At 47.3% G+C, this 17,897-nt stretch overlaps 1 protein-coding gene across 3 annotated transcripts in view; it reads right to left on the reverse strand.

Annotated features, from left to right (window-relative positions):
* LRCH3 (leucine rich repeats and calponin homology domain containing 3) overlaps nucleotides 1-17,897 on the reverse strand; it is a 219,112-nt gene that overhangs the window by 98,043 nt on the left and 103,172 nt on the right. For all 3 annotated transcript variants that reach the window (XM_060242835.1, XM_060242833.1, XM_060242834.1), the window contains exons 7-10: nucleotides 14,519-14,612; nucleotides 11,299-11,419; nucleotides 8,501-8,646; nucleotides 2,000-2,076 (exon numbers count right to left, since the gene is read on the reverse strand). In XM_060242835.1, the coding sequence (XP_060098818.1) occupies nucleotides 2,000-2,076; nucleotides 8,501-8,646; nucleotides 11,299-11,419; nucleotides 14,519-14,612 (438 nt within the window). The remainder of the gene's footprint in view (nucleotides 1-1,999; nucleotides 2,077-8,500; nucleotides 8,647-11,298; nucleotides 11,420-14,518; nucleotides 14,613-17,897) is intronic.

Raw genomic sequence — 17,897 nt, forward strand, 5'->3', positions numbered from 1 at the left:
AAGGAATTGGTCTGCCAGACGATGAGAGACAAATCATTAAAGTTATATCGTTGGCATATTACACCAATAAAACTGAAGAAAGTGTATTTCGAAATTGTTGGTTGCTTTGTTGCAGGGAAACAAATTGATACCATGCAATTCACAAACAAAGTACGATGATTTGAAATGCCAATGGTTTTTTTTTCTTCTTTTTTGGACCACAGTGTAGAAGAAAGAAAGTTTTCTTTTTTGTTAGTTCTAGACTTAGCTGAGGTAGATACTCTGATGGAGATACTAAGAGAAGAAATTAACAATTAGATAGAAGGAAAACGGAACTTATTGTATTAAAGTGTATTCCAAACTTGCTGGGGTTTTTTGTTGTTGTTGTTGCAGGGAATTAAATTGATACTGTGTAATTTATAAATAAAGTAAGATGACTTGAAATGCCAAATGTTCTTTTGGATCACAGTGTAGAAGAAAGAAAGTATTTTTGGTTGGTTCTAGACTGAGCTGAGGTAGATATTCTGATGGAGATATTAAGAGAAGAAATTAACAAATAGACAAACAGAAGGGAAATGGAACTTATTGTATGAATGGTTATGGGGGAAAGATAATAAGAATATAGTGTAAAAAGGGGTTAACTGTAGTATGTATGATTTGGTTTAGGTTAGAACAAAGGATTTGTATTCTAATGATATAAGTATATAATGCATCCCGCTGTCTACATCCCTAAGTTTATGTTTTGTGTATATATATATATTGTTACTGTTGTTGTTAAATGTAATAAAAAGTTAAAAACTCAAAAAAAAAAAAAGAGAGAAATAGTAATGCGATATGAATCTGCCTTATACTGAATCAGACCCTTTGTCTGCTCAGACCAGCAGCGGCTTCCCAGGGTCTCCGGCGGAGGTCTTTGCCATCACCTCCTACCTGAACCTTTTACCTGGAGATGCCGGGAATTGAACCTGGGGCCTTCTGCATGCTAAGCGGAGGCTCTGCCACTGAGCCACAGCCTCCCTCCTTAGCTCTCCAGGGTCTCAGGCTGAGGTCTTTCCCATCACCTCCTACCTGATCCTTTTACCTGGAGATGCTGGGGATTGAACCTGGGGCCTTCTGCATGCCAAGCGGACGCTCTACCACTGCCTTAGCTCTCCAGGGTCTCAGGCAGAGGTCTTTCCCATCACCTCCTACCAGATCCTTTTACCTGGAGATGCTGGAGATTGAACCTGGGGCCTTCTGCATGCCAAGCGGAGGCTCTGCCACTGAGCCACAGCCCCCCTCTTTAGCTCTCCAGGGTCTCAGGCTGAGGTCTTTCCCATCACCTCCTACCTGATCCTTTTACCTGGATATGCCGGGGATTGAACCTGGGGCCTTCTGCATGCTAAGCGGAGGCTCGGCCACTGAGCCACAGCCTCCCTCCTTAGCTCTCCAGGGTCTCAGGCAGAGGTCTTTCCCATCACCTCCTACCTGATCCTTTTACCTGGAGATGCTGGGGATTGAACCTGGGGCCTTCTGCATGCTAAGCGGAGGCTCGGCCACTGCCTTAGCTCTCCAGGGTCTCAGGCAGAGGTCTTTCCCATCACCTCCTACCGGATCCTTTTACCTGGAGATGCTGGGGATTGAACCTGGGGCCTTCTGCATGCCAAGCGGAGGCTCTGCCACTGAGCCACAGCCCCCCTCTTTAGCTCTCCAGGGTCTCAGGCTGAGGTCTTTCCCATCACCTCCTACCTGATCCTTTTACCTGGAGATGCTGGGGATTGAACCTGGGGCTTTCTGCATGCCAAGCGGAGGCTCTACCACTGCCTTAGCTCTCCAGGGTCTCAGGCAGAGGTCTTTCCCATCACCTCCTACCTGATCCTTTTACCTGGAGATGCCGGGGATTGAATCTGGGACCTTCTGCATGCAAGTGGGACCACAAAACAACAAAAAAAGTAGTAATTAAATGTCTCACGGCATATTTCTTAATTCTGCAGTATGCTTTACCAAGAACTCCAAGCATATGAAGCAAAACCAGACTCACCTATTGTGGTGCAAGAATCTTCTCACATCTTCTGTCCTATGACATTCCCGGGTAGGTATCTGTTTTACTGGTGAGCCCTTGGCAAAGAAGAAATGGGAAGGTCAGCATTTCTAGTGCAAGGAATGATCAAGCGCAACCTTCAGTTTACCAGTTACTAGTACTTACAGTGCCTGTATCAAAAGAGAAATAACTGAGCGAAAGTGTGATGCATAGTGGACTCCAAGTGCTGCGTTTGTTGGCTAAAAACATCACCTGCAGCAGCATATGGGAGAGGTAAGCATACATGTCAAGCAAACTGTGTTGGCGGGACTCCTCTCCTTATGCCCCACCTCGCCAACTTTGCTCAAGTCAGCAGGGTTTCTTTGCAGGTGCCAGCCTGTCAATGGGCACAGTCAACAGCTGTCCGTATGCGTGCTTTCTATGTTGGTTCACAAATTTACCGGGATAAATGTTTAGGACTGGGCCCATACTGCTTCAAGCAGCTTATTGTAGTAGTGCACTGTGTGAATACTTATGCTCAGGGCTTTTTTCTCATTTGCATATTAGGCCACACCTCCTGATGCCGAGCCAGCTGGAACTGCGTTCCTGCTAAAAATAAAAAACAACCCTCCCCCCCTCAAACCTGGTTATTCTATGATTCATTTTGGGGGTTGCAGCCCAGAAAGCAAAGCCGTGCTTGAAGAAAAATGACCATTTGACCTTAAAAAACGTAAGAACATAAGAGAAGCCATGTTGGAGCAGGCCAATGGCCCATCCAGTCCAACACTCTGTGTCACACAGTGGCAAAAAATTTTATATATACACACACACACTGTGGCTAATAGTCACTGATGGACCTGTGCTCCATATTTCTATCTAAACCCCTCTTGAAGGTGGCTATGCTTGCAGCCGCCACCAACTCCTGTGGCAGTGAATTCCACATGTCAATCACCCTTTGGGTGAAGAAGTACTTCCTTTTATCCGTTTTAACCTGGCTGCTCAGCAATTTCATCGAATGCCCACGAGTTCTTGTATTGTGAGAAAGGGAGAAAAGTACTTCTTTCTCTACTTTCTCCATCCCATGCATTATCTTGTAAACCTCTATGATGTCACCCCGCAGTCGACATTTCTCCAAGCTAAAGAGCCCCAAGCGTTTCAACCTTTCTTCATAGGGAAAGTGCTCCAGCCCTTTAATCATTCTAGTTGCCCTTTTCTGGACTTTCTCCAATGCTATGTAAATGGGTCGCCAGTTCCCGTGCTAGTCGATTTATCCGGTTCTTGTCATTTTTTTAAAATATAACTCAGTATTGTCCTGTGCTGAATTGCAAACTTCATTCGCCGGCATTGGTTCTCACGCATACAAGGACCTCTGCAACGCTGCTTCACATTCAACGTGTTTTATTTATTTATTTAATTGAATTTATACCCCGCCAAAGCAGGCACAAGGCAGCTCACAACAGCAAAAACATTTACAGATATTAAACATTAACTAATTAAAACCTTAAACAATATAGCAATTAAAACATTTTTAAAACAATTTGGTGCTAATAATACATTCCAGGAATTTCAGTCTTCTCAAGTAACCTCATATATATATATATATAACTGCATTTATATTGTTTTACTATGGCTGTTAGCCGCCCAGAGTCCAATATACACAACCTTTTGAAACACAAAAGGATGTGTATATCACAGTCGTAGTCCACCCAATATACATTGTATAACTGTGATATACATGCCCTTTTGTGATTCACCTAGATTTGCAGAAACACCATTTGGCCGGGAATTTTATTACCTTTTATGGCTCTCCAGACCGAATGGCCAAGCCGCACTGTTTTTATGTGACCACGCGATCAGTTAGTTTGCCCTCTTAATCAACAAAGTGCTTGTATTTCAGCTCACAATACCTGATCCCCTCATCCGAGGAAGTGTGCTTAAGAGAGCACACGAAAGCTTACGTTCTGAGTAAAAATTGGTTGGTCTTAAAGGTGTAGCTTGACTCCTGCTTTGTTCTGCTGCTTCAGACCAACACGGCTGCCCGCTTGGATATTTTTAAAAAGACAAGAGGGCTGTAGCTTACGTCATGGCGCATGGTAATTATCTATGGTATTATCTATTTGTTTTACATCCTATCCTGTTCTTACTGTACTGCTTTCTACTTTTGCAATTCCATTTTCTGCACCGTTGGGCATCTCGTGTCTCAGACTCTATCCACCGTTTCTAATTCCTTTAGCCCTAGACCTGTTGCGTTGCTTATTAGGTTTCCCAGGCTGCCCCGATTAAATTGTTTTATACCAAATCTATCCATCTTGAGCCTCAATAAGAAAGCCGGACTATAAACAAAGTCAATAAATGAAATTTTATTCCCGGGCATTTAAGCATCAAACAACGATTTAAAAAATTGGCTAATTCACAAATTAACACCCACATTAACATTTGATAAGGGCTCGTGCTTTCTTCCTAAGCAACTTCTTAAAAGAGGGGAAAACTCAATTAAACAATGGATAGTGATAGCCATCGTCTCGACTCATTATTGGTTTTCGAGAACTAATATGTGGGCAGAGGAAATCTGAACCGCTTACAATTTCCAGCATGGAAATTAGGGGCCTCTTCAGACAACCACCAAATGGGCAGCAATTAAGCTGGCCCGCAGACACAACCGATATTTATCCCACAAAGCACAAAAAGCACCTTATCCCGCCCCTCTGGGGAAATTGCGATGCACGCAACTGGAAGCTCGTCTGGGTAATTAAGGAGCGTCGAGCCTCAGCGCCCCTTCGGCGGAAGAGAATAATGGGGGCTCTGTTGGGCCCTAACAGCATTTGCGGGATGTAAAGTGGATGAGATGGTGGAGATGCTGAAAAGGGACCACCAAAAGGGAACAATAAGTCTGCCTTAATCAGGGTCACGCCAGCTCCGCATTATGACAAGCATAAGGAGAGGCACAGATTGTCATCTGAGGACGGGGGGCACGCTGCTTCGTTAAGCAAAGTAGAAGATTATCCCATGGGGGGCCCAGCCGCTGCTTCAGGCTTCCCGCTGCACTTCTGCGCGAGGGGTTTGGGATTAGGAGGCCAGAGTGGAGAAAACACATTACGGAACATTTCCTGATTTCGAGGTTAGCCTTATTAAGAGCCCTTCCATTTCCTACAGTCCAGACGGTCACAGCGGGGAGCAGTTTTAAGGGAGTAGATTTCCCGCCCCCCTCAATCAATACATACCTAAGTGTTCGGAGGCCGAAAACACAGTGATGATTCCCTCCCACGCCAAGAGAGCATCAAAGGAGACACTCGGAGTGCCAAATGAGGAAATACGCATATGAAGCTGCCTTATACTGAATCAGACTGTTGGTCCATCAAAGTCAGTACTGTCTACTCAGACTGGCAGCGGCTCTCCAGGGTCTCAAGCGGAGGTTTTTCATGCCTACTTGCCTGGACCCTTTTGAGTTGGACATGCCAGGGATTGAACCTGGGACCTTCTGCTTACCAAGCAGATGCTCTACCACTGAGCCACTGTCACTCCCCAGGGCACAGTGTCATGAAGTCTGCTTTAAATGACTGCAAAATCATTCAAGGTGGATTTTCCTTATTGTTTAACATGATAGCTCTACACAGCATCTTAGATTGTGGGCTCTACTGTTCAGACAGCATGTTAATAGCTCTGGTGCTTGCACAGGGGACCTTTCCTTTTTTATATATATTCTCCCCAACATTCAGGTAGCGTTACTGTACAGTGGTCTAGAAATAATACCACATACTTATGCAAAGGAACCTCCTCAGGAAAGCGTCTCCACTAGCATGGGAAGCTCCTACAAGATAATGACACCGCCCTACCCCACCTTCCTGAGTAGATATAAATTACATGCCTACCATCTTCTTCTCACTTTGACACAGAGAGAATTCTAGCCTTCTGTGTTATACCTCTGAGGATGCCAGTCACAGCTGCTGGTGAAATGTCAGGTTCTACAATGCCAGGACCACGGCCATACAGCCCGGAAAATCTACAACAACTAATGAACTCCAGCTGCGAAAGCTTTTGACAACATAATACCACATGCACATAATACCACATACACATTAATTGCATCCACTAAAAAAACTAGCCTGAAAGAAGGCCACACACACACACAAGATACTGCCTCATAGAGAGTCAGGCAATTAGTATCGAGGTCAGTATTCTTGGGACTAGCGGCAGGAACATCTCAGGTAGTGAAACAATCTTTGTGAACTGAAGGACTGCCAGAATTTTCATGGATTTTGACGCAGTTTGTGAAGTGAAGAAAGCAGGGATTTCAAGCCATGATTTCTGCTCTTCATTTAAACAAGAAGAAGCTGAGCTCCCTGAGGCTCAGTTGTTTGGTTTAAATGGCTGGAAGCCATTTAAATCACTGCTTTCTGCTCCCTGCAAAAAGCTGCGGGGAGCAGAAACCACGGGTCAAAATGGCTCCCAACGGCTTTGCCCTCTGCTTTCTGCTCTTTTACTACACTGCACACTAATTTGCTGCTATTTACAAGTCTTACCAATCACCTTCATCCAGACTTAGCTATATTTACTGTTCAGTTACTTATACATCTTGACTCTAATTGGCTGTTCCCGGCAACACTCTCATCCACTACCAATCTGGAAAGGTTGGAGACTTCTATTTCAATGTATCTGAAGAAGTGTGCAGGCACACAAAAACTTAGACCCAGAAGAAAACTGCTGGTTTTAAAGATACCACTGGATACAAGCTATGATCTTCAACTGGAGAGCCAGTTTGATGTAGTGGTTAAGTGAACAGACTCTTATCTGGAAGAACCGGGCTTGATTCCCCACTCCTCCACTTGAAGCTGCTGGGATGGCTTTGAGTCAGCCATAGCTCTGGCAGAGGTTGTCCTTGAAAGGGCAGCTGCTGTGAGAGCCCTCTTAGCCCCACCCACCTCACAGGGTGTCTGTCTTCTGAGAGCCAGTTTGGTGTAGTGGTTAAGTGCATGGACTCTTCTCTGGGAGAACTGGGCTTGATTCCCCCCTCCTACACTTGCAGCTGCTGGAATGGCCTCAGTTCAGTCATAGCTCTCAGAGTTGTCCTTGAAATGGCAGCTGCTGTGAGAGCTCTCTCAGCCCCACCAGCTCACAGGGTGTCTGTTGTGGGGGAAGGAGATAAAGGAGATTGTGACCACTCTGCGACTCTGAGATTCAGAGTATAGGGTGGGATATAAATCCAGTATTATCTTCTTCTTCAAGAAAGAGTTAAAGATTGGGAAGCAAACTGGATCGCTTTATTAAGTTATGTTGAGAGGAATATTTGCGAGTAAAAGAAGTTTAGTTTTGTGTGTATATTGACTTGGATTGATAATTTAAGTTGTCCCTTATTTCTTTTTCCTTTTGCAGTTGTTATTTTGGATAAAGTTTGTAAAAAGCGAGAATACAGCTACGCCAATATTGGAGTGGATTCCTAGGCTTAGCTCAGATGACACAGGCAGCTTTTGAACAGCAGAGTTCTTCAGGACACAGATAAGACATTGTTCAAACGTACAATCCAAGAATAAACCTCAAAATTAACTGAATGTCTCCCTTTTTCCGCAAAAAGGACAAAAAAAAAAGCCATATTTTAAAAGATGTCTGACCTTTCCTCCTGCTCTCCCTTGGGGCATCCAAAACTGCCATGGGTGGGGTTGGATTTATGCTAAAGGGCCAAGAAAACTCTCTGTCTTTCAAAGGCTCGATGGATGAGGCTGAGTGAGACACTGAATGTGACTGATTATTGAACAATAGTCTACAAAGGCCCAAAAGAAACAACGCAAACAAAAGATGATAACTTAAAAAACAGATCATCGGAGAGCACTAGAACAGTGGCCCCAACCTTTTTGGCATCAGGGACCCATTTTGCGGAAGACAATTTTTCAACGGACCAGCTGGGGGGGAGGGGAGGGGCGATGGTTTTGGGATGATTCAAGGGAAAGGTGTTGGCGAGCACCACAATGGGGATCCCCGTGTTAAAGGAAGCAAAAAGCATTAGGGTTTGTAGAATCTTTCGGGCCCAAGTGCCGTGTTCTACTGGAGAAAGTTTTTCTTGCAGACGTTTCGTTCTCAGCTGCGGAGAACATCCTCAGTGGCGTTGCAGCCGGAGCAGGCGCTCTGACCTTCTTGGCTGCTGTGCATTGAGTGGGGCCAGGGCTGCTGGAGAGCAGCTATTTCTAGGCTGGAGAGCTGCTATTTCACCACCCCCCCCTCCAGCCTAGAAATAGCAGCTCTCCAGCAGCCCTGGCCCCACTCAATGCACAGCAGCCAAGAAGGTCAGAGCGCCTGCTCCGGCTACAACGCCACTGAGGATGTTCTCCACAGCTGAGAATGAAACGTCTGGAAGGAACACTTTCTCCAGTAAAACACGGCACTTGAGCTCGAAATATTCTACAAACCCTAATGATGTTACCAGCCATGAAAACCTGAAATCTTTGAGAAGCAAAAAGCATTTTCCAACAGGGGCGTGCGCACGAGCACACACACACACACACACAGAGCTAACTGAAAAGGAAGCACCACCTCGTGTGAGATTCGCCGTTCGATATAGGCCATGAACTGTGAGCTGAGGCTGTCCGGCTCCATGCTCTTGGGTTGCCTCACCTCTTCCTCCTCCTCTTCCGTGACGCAGCTGTCGATAAAGTCGATCTGATCCAGATCATGTTCCACTGAGCAAATCCAAAGAAAAGAACCACATATCAGGTAAGCAGGTATTTTTAAAAGGAGAGAAGAACAGAAGCTGAAATTTCAGTGAGTGAAAAATCTCCCACAGGCGCTATCTGCTACACTGCCCGATTCGATCACATTCCCCGCCCCCCCCCCCGCCCAAATCTGATATGAGAACTCTCTCTCTAACTGGTTTACTTAACCAGGGAGCACACCCGTCTCTATAAAGTGTTGACTGAAGGAAAGAGTTTTCCAACTATTAAATCGTTCTAAGAGCTATTTCATAGGTTGGAATGAATTATGCACAAAGGGGAAAAAATTCCCATCACTATACGATTTATTACTTCCACGAATGCAGTGAATTTACAGGAATTCACCTCGGTAGAACTTAAAGTGGGAGACATTTTGCAAGCTGTTACTCTGTCTTGCCTGCCTCGAATTACCAACCACTGGTGAAAATATGGCCCGGGGGCCGAATCAAGCCCACAGAGGGCTCCTATCAAGCCCCCAAGCAACTGGCTGTCATCTGTTCCTTCTCCCTCTCTCTTGCTTCATTCTGCATCACAGCTTGCTTTGCAAGGTTTGCTCAATAGTGAAGCAAAACCTCTATTTTCTCTATTGGCCAAGGCTCCTCCCTTCAGGGCTTTCTTTTGTAGCAGGAACTCCTTTGCATATTGGAGAGCCAGTTTGGTGTAGTGGTTAAGTGTGCGGACTCTTATCTGGGAGAACCGGGTTTGATTCCCCACTCCTCCACTTGCACCTGCTGGCATGGCCTTGGGTCAGCCATAGCTCTGGCAGAGGTTGTCCTTGAAAGGGCAGCTGCTGTGAGAGCCCTCTCCAGCCCCACCCGCCTCACAGGGTGTCTGTTGTGGGGGAGGAAGGGAAAGGAGATTGTAGGCCGCTCTGAGCCTCTGTCCTTGAAAGGGCAGCTGCTGTGAGAGCCCTCTCCAGCCCCACCCGCCTCACAGGGTGTCTGTTGTGGGGGAGGAAGGGAAAGGAGATTGTAGGCCGCTCTGAGCCTCTGTCCTTGAAAGGGCAGCTGCTGTGAGAGCCCTCTCCAGCCCCACCCACCTCACAGGGTGTCTGTTGTGGGGGAGGAAGGGAAAGGAGATTGTAGGCCGCTCTGAGCCTCTGTCCTTGAAAGGGCAGCTGCTGTGAGAGCCCTCTCCAGCCCCACCCGCCTCACAGGGTGTCTGTTGTGGGGGAGGAAGGGAAAGGAGATTGTAGGCCGCTCTGAGCCTCTGTCCTTGAAAGGGCAGCTGCTGTGAGAGCCCTCTCCAGCCCCACCCACCTCACAGGGTGTCTGTTGTGGGGGAGGAAGGGAAAGGAGATTGTAGGCCGCTCTGAGACTCTGTCCTTGAAAGCGCAGCTTCTGGGAGAGCCCTCTCCAGCCCCACCCGCCTCACAGGGTGTCTGTTGTGGGGGAGGAAGGGAAAGGAGATTGTAGGCCGCTCTGAGCCTCTGTCCTTGAAAGGGCAGCTGCTGTGAGAGCCCTCTCCAGCCCCACCCACCTCACAGGGTGTCTGTTGTGGGGGAGGAAGGGAAAGGAGATTGTGAGCCGCTCTGAGACTCTTCGGAGTGGAGGGCGGGATATAAATCCAATATCTTCATCTACCTCACAGGGTGTCTGTTGTGGGGGAGGGAGGTAAAGTAGACGGTGAGCCGCTCTGAGACTCTTCAGAGTGGAGGGTGGGATATAAATCCAGTATCTTCATGTACCTCACAGGGTGTCTGTTATGGGGGAGGAAGGGAAAGGAGATTGTGAGCCGCTCTGAGACTCTTCGGAGTGGAGGGCGGGATATAAATCCAATATCTTCATCTACCTCACAGGGTGTCTGTTGTGGGGGAGGAAGGGAAAGGAGATTGTGAGCCGCTCTGAGACTCTTCGGAGTGGAGAGCGGGATATAAATCCAATATCTTCATCTACCTCACAGGGTGTCTGTTGTGGGGGAGGAAGGGAAAGGAGATTGTGAGCCGCTCTGAGACTCTTCGGAGTGGAGGGCGGGATATAAATCCAATATCTTCATCTACCTCACAGGGTGTCTGTTGTGGGGGAGGGAGGTAAAGTAGACGGTGAGCCGCTCTGAGACTCTTCGGAGTGGAGAGCGGGATATAAATCCAATATCTTCATCTACCTCACAGGGTGTCTGTTGTGGGGGAGGAAGGGAAAGGAGATTGTGAGCCGCTCTGAGACTCTTCGGAGTGGAGGGCGGGATATAGATCCAATATCATTATATTAGGCCACACACCCCTGATTTAGCCCATCCTCCAGGAGCTTCCGGAGCTCTTCGTACGGGGCCTACTGTAAGCTCTAGGGAGGACTGGCTACATCAGGGGAGCGTGGCGTAATATGCAAAGGAATTTCTGCTACAAAAAAAAGCCCTGTGCATTCCCCAGATCCTAGTCCAACACTATGCCACGCTGGCTCTGTGGCTGGTGGAAATGCAATGTCACAACGGTTCAGTTGAACTTAAATCTGTTTTGGGAATGAGCCATAGCAGAATGTCAAAAGAGCAATCCTTGGAATTAACGGATGCAAAATTACCAAATGCCTGAGAAACGCAAAACGGCGCATCCTCATCTCACAGAGTAAGTGCCACAAATAAACCAACATCCTAGTATCTGGAGCCACCAAATGAATGGATGCCTTTTACCTCCACCATTGGTGACGATCAGGCTCCCTCTGTTCTCCTGGTACTGGCTTTCTCTTCTTAATCGCTGCTCTTTTGTAATCTCTGCTACTCGAAGAGGAAGGTCAGAAAATTCATCTGTCGGCTTCGTTTTGAAAAGGAAGTAAGAAAACACGCGTCATTGACTCACGAGAGCTTTTCTGCAAAGTCAATGGGGTTGCACTGTATAAACAGCTTACAAAGTTCTTTGGGATAAACAGACTGGTCTACACTACTGCGTACATACGGGGGTGTCAAACATGCGACCCGAGGGCCAAATCAAGCTCCTGGAGGGCTCCTATCAGGCCCCCGAGCAACTGGGTCATCTGCTTCCTTCTCCCTTTTTTTTGCTTCCTTCTGCATCACAGCTTGCTTTGCAGGGCTTGCTTAATCGCACAGGAACTACAGAGAGAAGCCTCTATTTTTTCCATTTATTCCATTGGCTGAGGCTCCTCACTCAGGAAGAGGGGGAGGCAGAGCTTGCTTTGTCAGGCTCTCTCAATCGCACAGCAGAGCTACTGAGCCAAGCCTCTCTTCTTTCTATTGGCTGAGGCTTCTCCTCCTCTTGGTCCCCTGGAGAAGGAAGGAAAAAGCTTTTGCCCAGTTCCCTTGATTTTCTCCATTGGGTTAGGCTACTCCCCCTCCTGGTCCCCTGGGGAAAAAGGGAAAGAGCCAGAGCTTCCTTGGGCCAGTTCCCTGGATCGCACGAGAGAGATACAAAGAAAGCACCTTTAAGACCAAAAAGTGCTAATGCTTTAAGCATGTCTTATTTTAAGTTTTTAAAAAAATCTTTACTTGTGTTTGTGTCCTTTAAAAAGCTTATATCTCTGCTACCTAATCTTAAATCGGTACACACACTGCCCGGCCCGACAAGGTCTCATTTACGTCATTTATGAGTTTGACACCCCTGGTATGCAACTTGCTGTAAGTAGAATCTTACTATGTAATTTTTGCATTTCTTAACATGTTAACATTTATACTTTGCTGCAGTTCTGTTTTTCAGATTTCCGGCTGGTTTCAGATGTGCATAACCTTAATCCTATTTTCATTGCGTATTGAGTGCCCCAATCCTGTTGCCTGTATTAACCCACCCTGTGTAATCCGCTTTGATTCCTAGTGAGAAAGGTGGACTATAATTAACATAAATAAATGAAATTTACTACAAGCTTGCAAAAACAGGATCTTCAGGACTGTGATCCCTTGTTGACGCAGCTCCTCCCCAAAATTACGATAAACGTGTACAAGGCAGGTGGACAAAACAAGAGTTTGTTTGCGTCCTGAGTTTATGTTAACTTTCCCCCATTGCTAACATGCTTTTCTAAGAGAACTGTCAGTTGTGTATTCCAGTTTAACTATGGCCTCAATTAGTGGACACTGGGAAAAAATTTTGCACCAGGCAGAATTATCGTAGAATCATAGAACCATAGAGTTGGAAGGGACCTCCAGGGTCATCTAGGTCCAACCCCCTGCACAAGGTAGGAAGCTCACAAACACCTCCCCCTAAATTCACAGGATCCTCATTGCTGTCAGATGGCCATTTAGCCTCTGTTGAAAAACCTCTAAGGAAGGAGAGCCCACCACCTCCCGAGGAAGCCTGTTCCACTGAGGAACCACTCTAAACTCACAAACACCTCCCCCTAAATTCACAGGATCAGCATTGCTGTCAGATGGCCATCTAGCCTCTGTTTCAAAACCTCCAAGGAAGGAGAGCCCACCACCTCCAGAGGAAGCCTGTTCCACTGAGAAACCGCTCTAACTGTCAGCAAGTTCTTCCTAATGTTGAGCCGGAAACTCTTCTGATTTAATTTCAACTTGTTGGTTCTGCTCCTGCCTTCTGGGATCACGGAAAACAATTCCACACCATCCTCTATATGACATATCTCATACAGCTTCTGCTGCAGGGAGATTTACATGGATTACCAAGTCTCAATTTAAACATGCCCAGAACAAACACAACTGTGCGCGCCCGGGCTTCCAACCACCAGGTGGTAGCTGGAGTTCTCCTGGAATTACGACTGATCTCCAGGCGACAGATCAGTTCATCTGGAGGAAATGGCTGTTCTGGAAGGTGGACTCTATGGCATTATACCTCACTGAAGTGCCTCCTCTCCTCAGGTTCCACCTCCCCAAATCTTCAGGTAGTTCCCAACCTAATCTGCTGTTTAAAACCACCGCTGAAAAGATATTGGCTCCCATCTCTAATGAGGCACTTCATTTATTTATTTCAAATGTTTTTATTAGCCACCTTTCTACCCTACAGGAACTAGAAGAAGAAGAAGACTGCAGATTTCTACCCCACCCTTTTCTCTGAATCAGAAACTCAGAGTGACTTGCAATCTCCTAGATCTCCCCCCAAAACAGACACCTTGTGAGGTGGGTGGGGCTGAGAGGGCTCTCCCAGATGCTGCCCTTTCAAGGACAAGTCCTGCGAGAGCTATGGCTGACCCAAGGCCATTCCAGCAGGTTCAAGTGGAGAAGTGGGGAATCAAACCCGGTTCTCCCAGATAAGAGAGCTCTGGCTGACCCAAGGCCATTCCAGCAGGTTCAAGTGGAGGAGTGGGGAATCAAACCCTGTTCTCCCAGATAAGAGAGCTCTGGCTGACCCAAGGCCATTCCAGCAGCTGCAAGTGGAGAAGTGGGGAATCAAACCCGGTTCTCCCAGATAAGTCTGCGCACTTAAGCACTACACCAGACGGGTGACTTACAATACAAACACCTCTTCTCTTGGGTTAAATAATTTAAAGTTCTCTCAGTTGTGTTGAGAACAGTAACTTGGTCAGTTCCTGAGTTATGAGAAAAACTGCTTTTTAAACACACACAGGCCATAGCCTTTGTACATGTTATCCCTATGAAACAACACCAGCTGAATATTTCTGGGGGGGGAAAAAATGACGATTCCTCCGCCTCTCTTTTGCAACTTACACTCAAAAGCCGACGGACAAATTCCAAAAAGAACCTTTGTTGTTTAAGAGGGACAAAAGATGTCACCTGCAAGCCTTCCTGGTTCCGTCATAGTAGAAAGAATTTGAGATTGGAAAACGACTCCTTGGCCTCAATCCTTAGACCATCAGGATAAGCTGTTTTTAAGATTACACCCTGACGGCGTTGAGCGATTAAGTCTTCCGCCGCCCGATCTGTTTTGCGGTTCCCTCCTTGCACATGCTGCAAATCCCACCGACAAAAAAAGCAGAGCAAGGGCACTTACTTCATTTCCTGACCACCTTTTGTCTCCGCTGTCCACGCTATTGAAGCCTGAATCCAGCGCTCCATATGGCCGGCTGGAGTATAGTTCCTCGTGGCTGTCAAACAGATAATTTTTTAAAAAAGTTATTGTACTGTAAAAGTAAAGGAGAAAATTCTTTGGGACAGATTACATAGCAGACAGAACCTGGGGAGTGGGGGAGAGAGAACATATTCAACCTGTTAGTCATAGTGCATTTTTTAAGCATAATGAGATCGAGTTCAAAAAGGCCCTGTACTTCCAGACTAAGAAATGTTCCTTTCTGTTAGCCAACTGTTCGGGGTCCTCAGGTTGAGAGCCAGTTTGGTGTAGTGGTTAAGTGTGAGGACTCTTATCTGGGAGAACCGGGTTTGATTCCCCACTCCTCCACTTGCGGCTGCTGGAATGGCCTTGGGTCAGCCATAGCTCTGGCAGAGGTTATCCTCGAAAGGGCAGCTTCTAGGAGAGCTCTCAGCCCCACCCACCTCACAGGGTGTCTGTCTCCTGAGAGCCAGTTTGGTGTAGTGGTTAAGTGTGCGGACTCTTATCTGGGAGAACTGAGTTTGATTCCCCACTCCTCCGCTTGCAGCTGCTGGAATGGCCTTGGGTCAGCCATAGCTCTGGCATAGTTTTCCTTGAAAGGGCAGCTTCTGGGAGAGCTCTCTCAACCCCACCCACCTCACAGGGTGTCTATTGGGAGGGGGGGGGGAGGTAAAGGAGATTGTGAGTAATTCTGAGACTCTGATTCAGAGAGAAGGGTGGGGTAGAAATCTATGGTCTTCTCCTTCTTGAGACAAAACGGCAAGGGACTCGAGCAGAGCCGAACAGGACGGCGTGCTATTTCGGCATATCGGATTCCTCGGCACATGAAGGCTTCCCTGTCCACCGCTGCATCTTTTATCTTGTAAGGATGTGCCCTTTGGGCAGGGACCACCAGGACGCATCTGCGATCTGCACTACATCTAACGCTTTCCTCTGGGGAAAACATCTCGGCTAGCAGAACGAGAGCGTCCTGGGCCCTGCATCCGGCAGGAGAAATGGCGGGCTTACATATACGTCAAAGAACATAAGAGCCCTGCTACATCAGACTGGTAGGTCAGCTAAACCAGTTCCCCATTTCACACCCTCTGGAGGGCCCAACAAACAGGGCACAAATGCCAAGAAGTTGCCTGGATGCTGTCCCCTAGCAATGGGATTCAGAGACTTCTTGCCTCCAGACATGGAGATTCCCTATAATTCAGGGGCGGAGAACCCTTTTTTTCTGCCAAGGGCCATATGGATATTTATAACATCATTCGCGGGCCATAAAGAATTATCAACTTAAAAAACAGTGCTCCGCCGAGGGAGAATGATTCAGGTCAGCAAAATTAATGCAAATAATTGTTTTTTCTATTTGAAGTCATGTGGGGAGAGCCCAATCTGGCATACACACACCCGGGCTGCCGCCCTAGGCAAATGCACAGGTCCAGGGCTTTTTTGTAGAAAAAGCCCAGCAGGAACTCAGTAGCGTATTAGACCACATCCCCTAATATTAGCATATTAGGCCACACCCTCATTAGCATATTAGGCCACACCCTCTGGGATGATCAAGCGCAAACTGAACTGGGACAGTAACTTTTCCAGGCCCTGCAGCAATTCAGGCCGGCCGGCCAGGCTCCAGGGAGGCTGCCGCACAGTACATCTGGGCTCTGTGATCCCTGCCTGGCCCTGGGGAGGCTGCTGCACAGTGCAGCTGGGCCCCATGATCCTCGCTGGCCAGCCAGGCCCCAGGGAGGCTGCCACATGGTTTGGTTTCGCCCAGCAATCTCCGAGGGCCACGTCAAGTGACCTCGAGGGCCATATACGGCCCTCAGGACGGAGGTTCCCCACCCCTGCTATAATTGCTGTTAGAAATACTCCATGCTGGTCATCTACAGACCTGCCTGATCCCCTCTGGATGCCATCATCACCTTCACCACCTCCACTAGCAGTGAACCCCACCGATTTATCTTTTTTGTGGTGTGGAAACAAAACTATACACGGCAGGGCTTTTTTTGTAGGCAAAGCCCAGCAGGGACTCATGTGCCGATTAGGCAACACCCCCTACCATCACCGTTGTTTCGCGCAGGGCTTTTTTGCAGGAAAAGCCCAGCAGGAACTCTTTTGCATATTAGGCCACAACCCCTGACACCGAGCAAGCTGGAACTGCATTCCTGTGCATTCCTGCTTAAAAAAAAAGCCTTGATACATGGTATGCCAAATGAGGCCGAGCCACAGATCTATACAGGGATAAGACAATGTTGGCTGTTTTATTCTCAGCCCCTTATGTAATAAATCCCATCGTGAAATTTGCCTTCTTTACCACTGTGGCTTATAAGAACACAAGAGAATCCATGTTGGAGCAGGCCAATGGCCCATCCAGTCCAACACTCTGTGTCACATAAGAACATAAGAGAAGCCATGTTGGATCAGGCCAGTGGCCCCTCCAGTCCAACACTCTGTGTCACATAAGAACATAAGAGAAGCCATGTTGGATCAGGCCAATGGCCCATCCAGTCCAACACTCTGTGTCACATAAGAACAGAAGAGAATCCATGTTGGAGCAGGCCAATGGCCCATCAAGTCCAACACTCTGTGTAACATAAGAACATAAGAGAAGCCATGTTGGATCAGGCCAATGGCCCATCCAGTCCAACACTCTGTGTAACATAAGAACATAAGAGAAGCCCTGTTGGAGCAGGCCAATGGCCCATCAACTCCAACACTCTGTGTAACATAAGAACATAAGAGAAGCCATGTTGGATCAGGCCAATGGCCCATCCAGTCCAACACTCTGTGTCACATAAGAACAGAAGAGAATCCATGTTGGAGCAGGCCAATGGCCCATCAAGTCCAACACTCTGTGTAACATAAGAACATAAGAGAAGCCATGTTGGATCAGGCCAATGGCCCATCCAGTCCAACACTCTGTGTAACATAAGAACATAAGAGAAGCCCTGTTGGAGCAGGCCAATGGCCCATCAACTCCAACACTCTGTGTAACATAAGAACATAAGAGAAGCCCTGTTGGAGCAGGCCAATGGCCCATCCAGTCCAACACTCTGTGTCACATAAGAACATAAGAGAAGCCATGTTGGATCAGGCCAGTGGTCCATCCAGTCCAACACTCTGTGTCACATAAGAACATAAGAGAAGCCCTGTTGGAGCAGGCCAATGGGCCATCAAGTCCAACACTCTGTGTAACATAAGAACATAAGAGAAGCCCTGTTGGATCAGGCCAATGGCCCATCCAGTCCAACACTGTGTCACACAGTTGCCAAAAACAACAACAAGTGCCATCAAGAGATCCACCAGTGGGGCTAGAAGCCCTCCCACTGTTGCCCTC

This window comes from Heteronotia binoei, chromosome 6 (genome assembly GCF_032191835.1).
Source record: "Heteronotia binoei isolate CCM8104 ecotype False Entrance Well chromosome 6, APGP_CSIRO_Hbin_v1, whole genome shotgun sequence".
Lineage (NCBI taxonomy): Eukaryota > Metazoa > Chordata > Lepidosauria > Squamata > Gekkonidae > Heteronotia > Heteronotia binoei.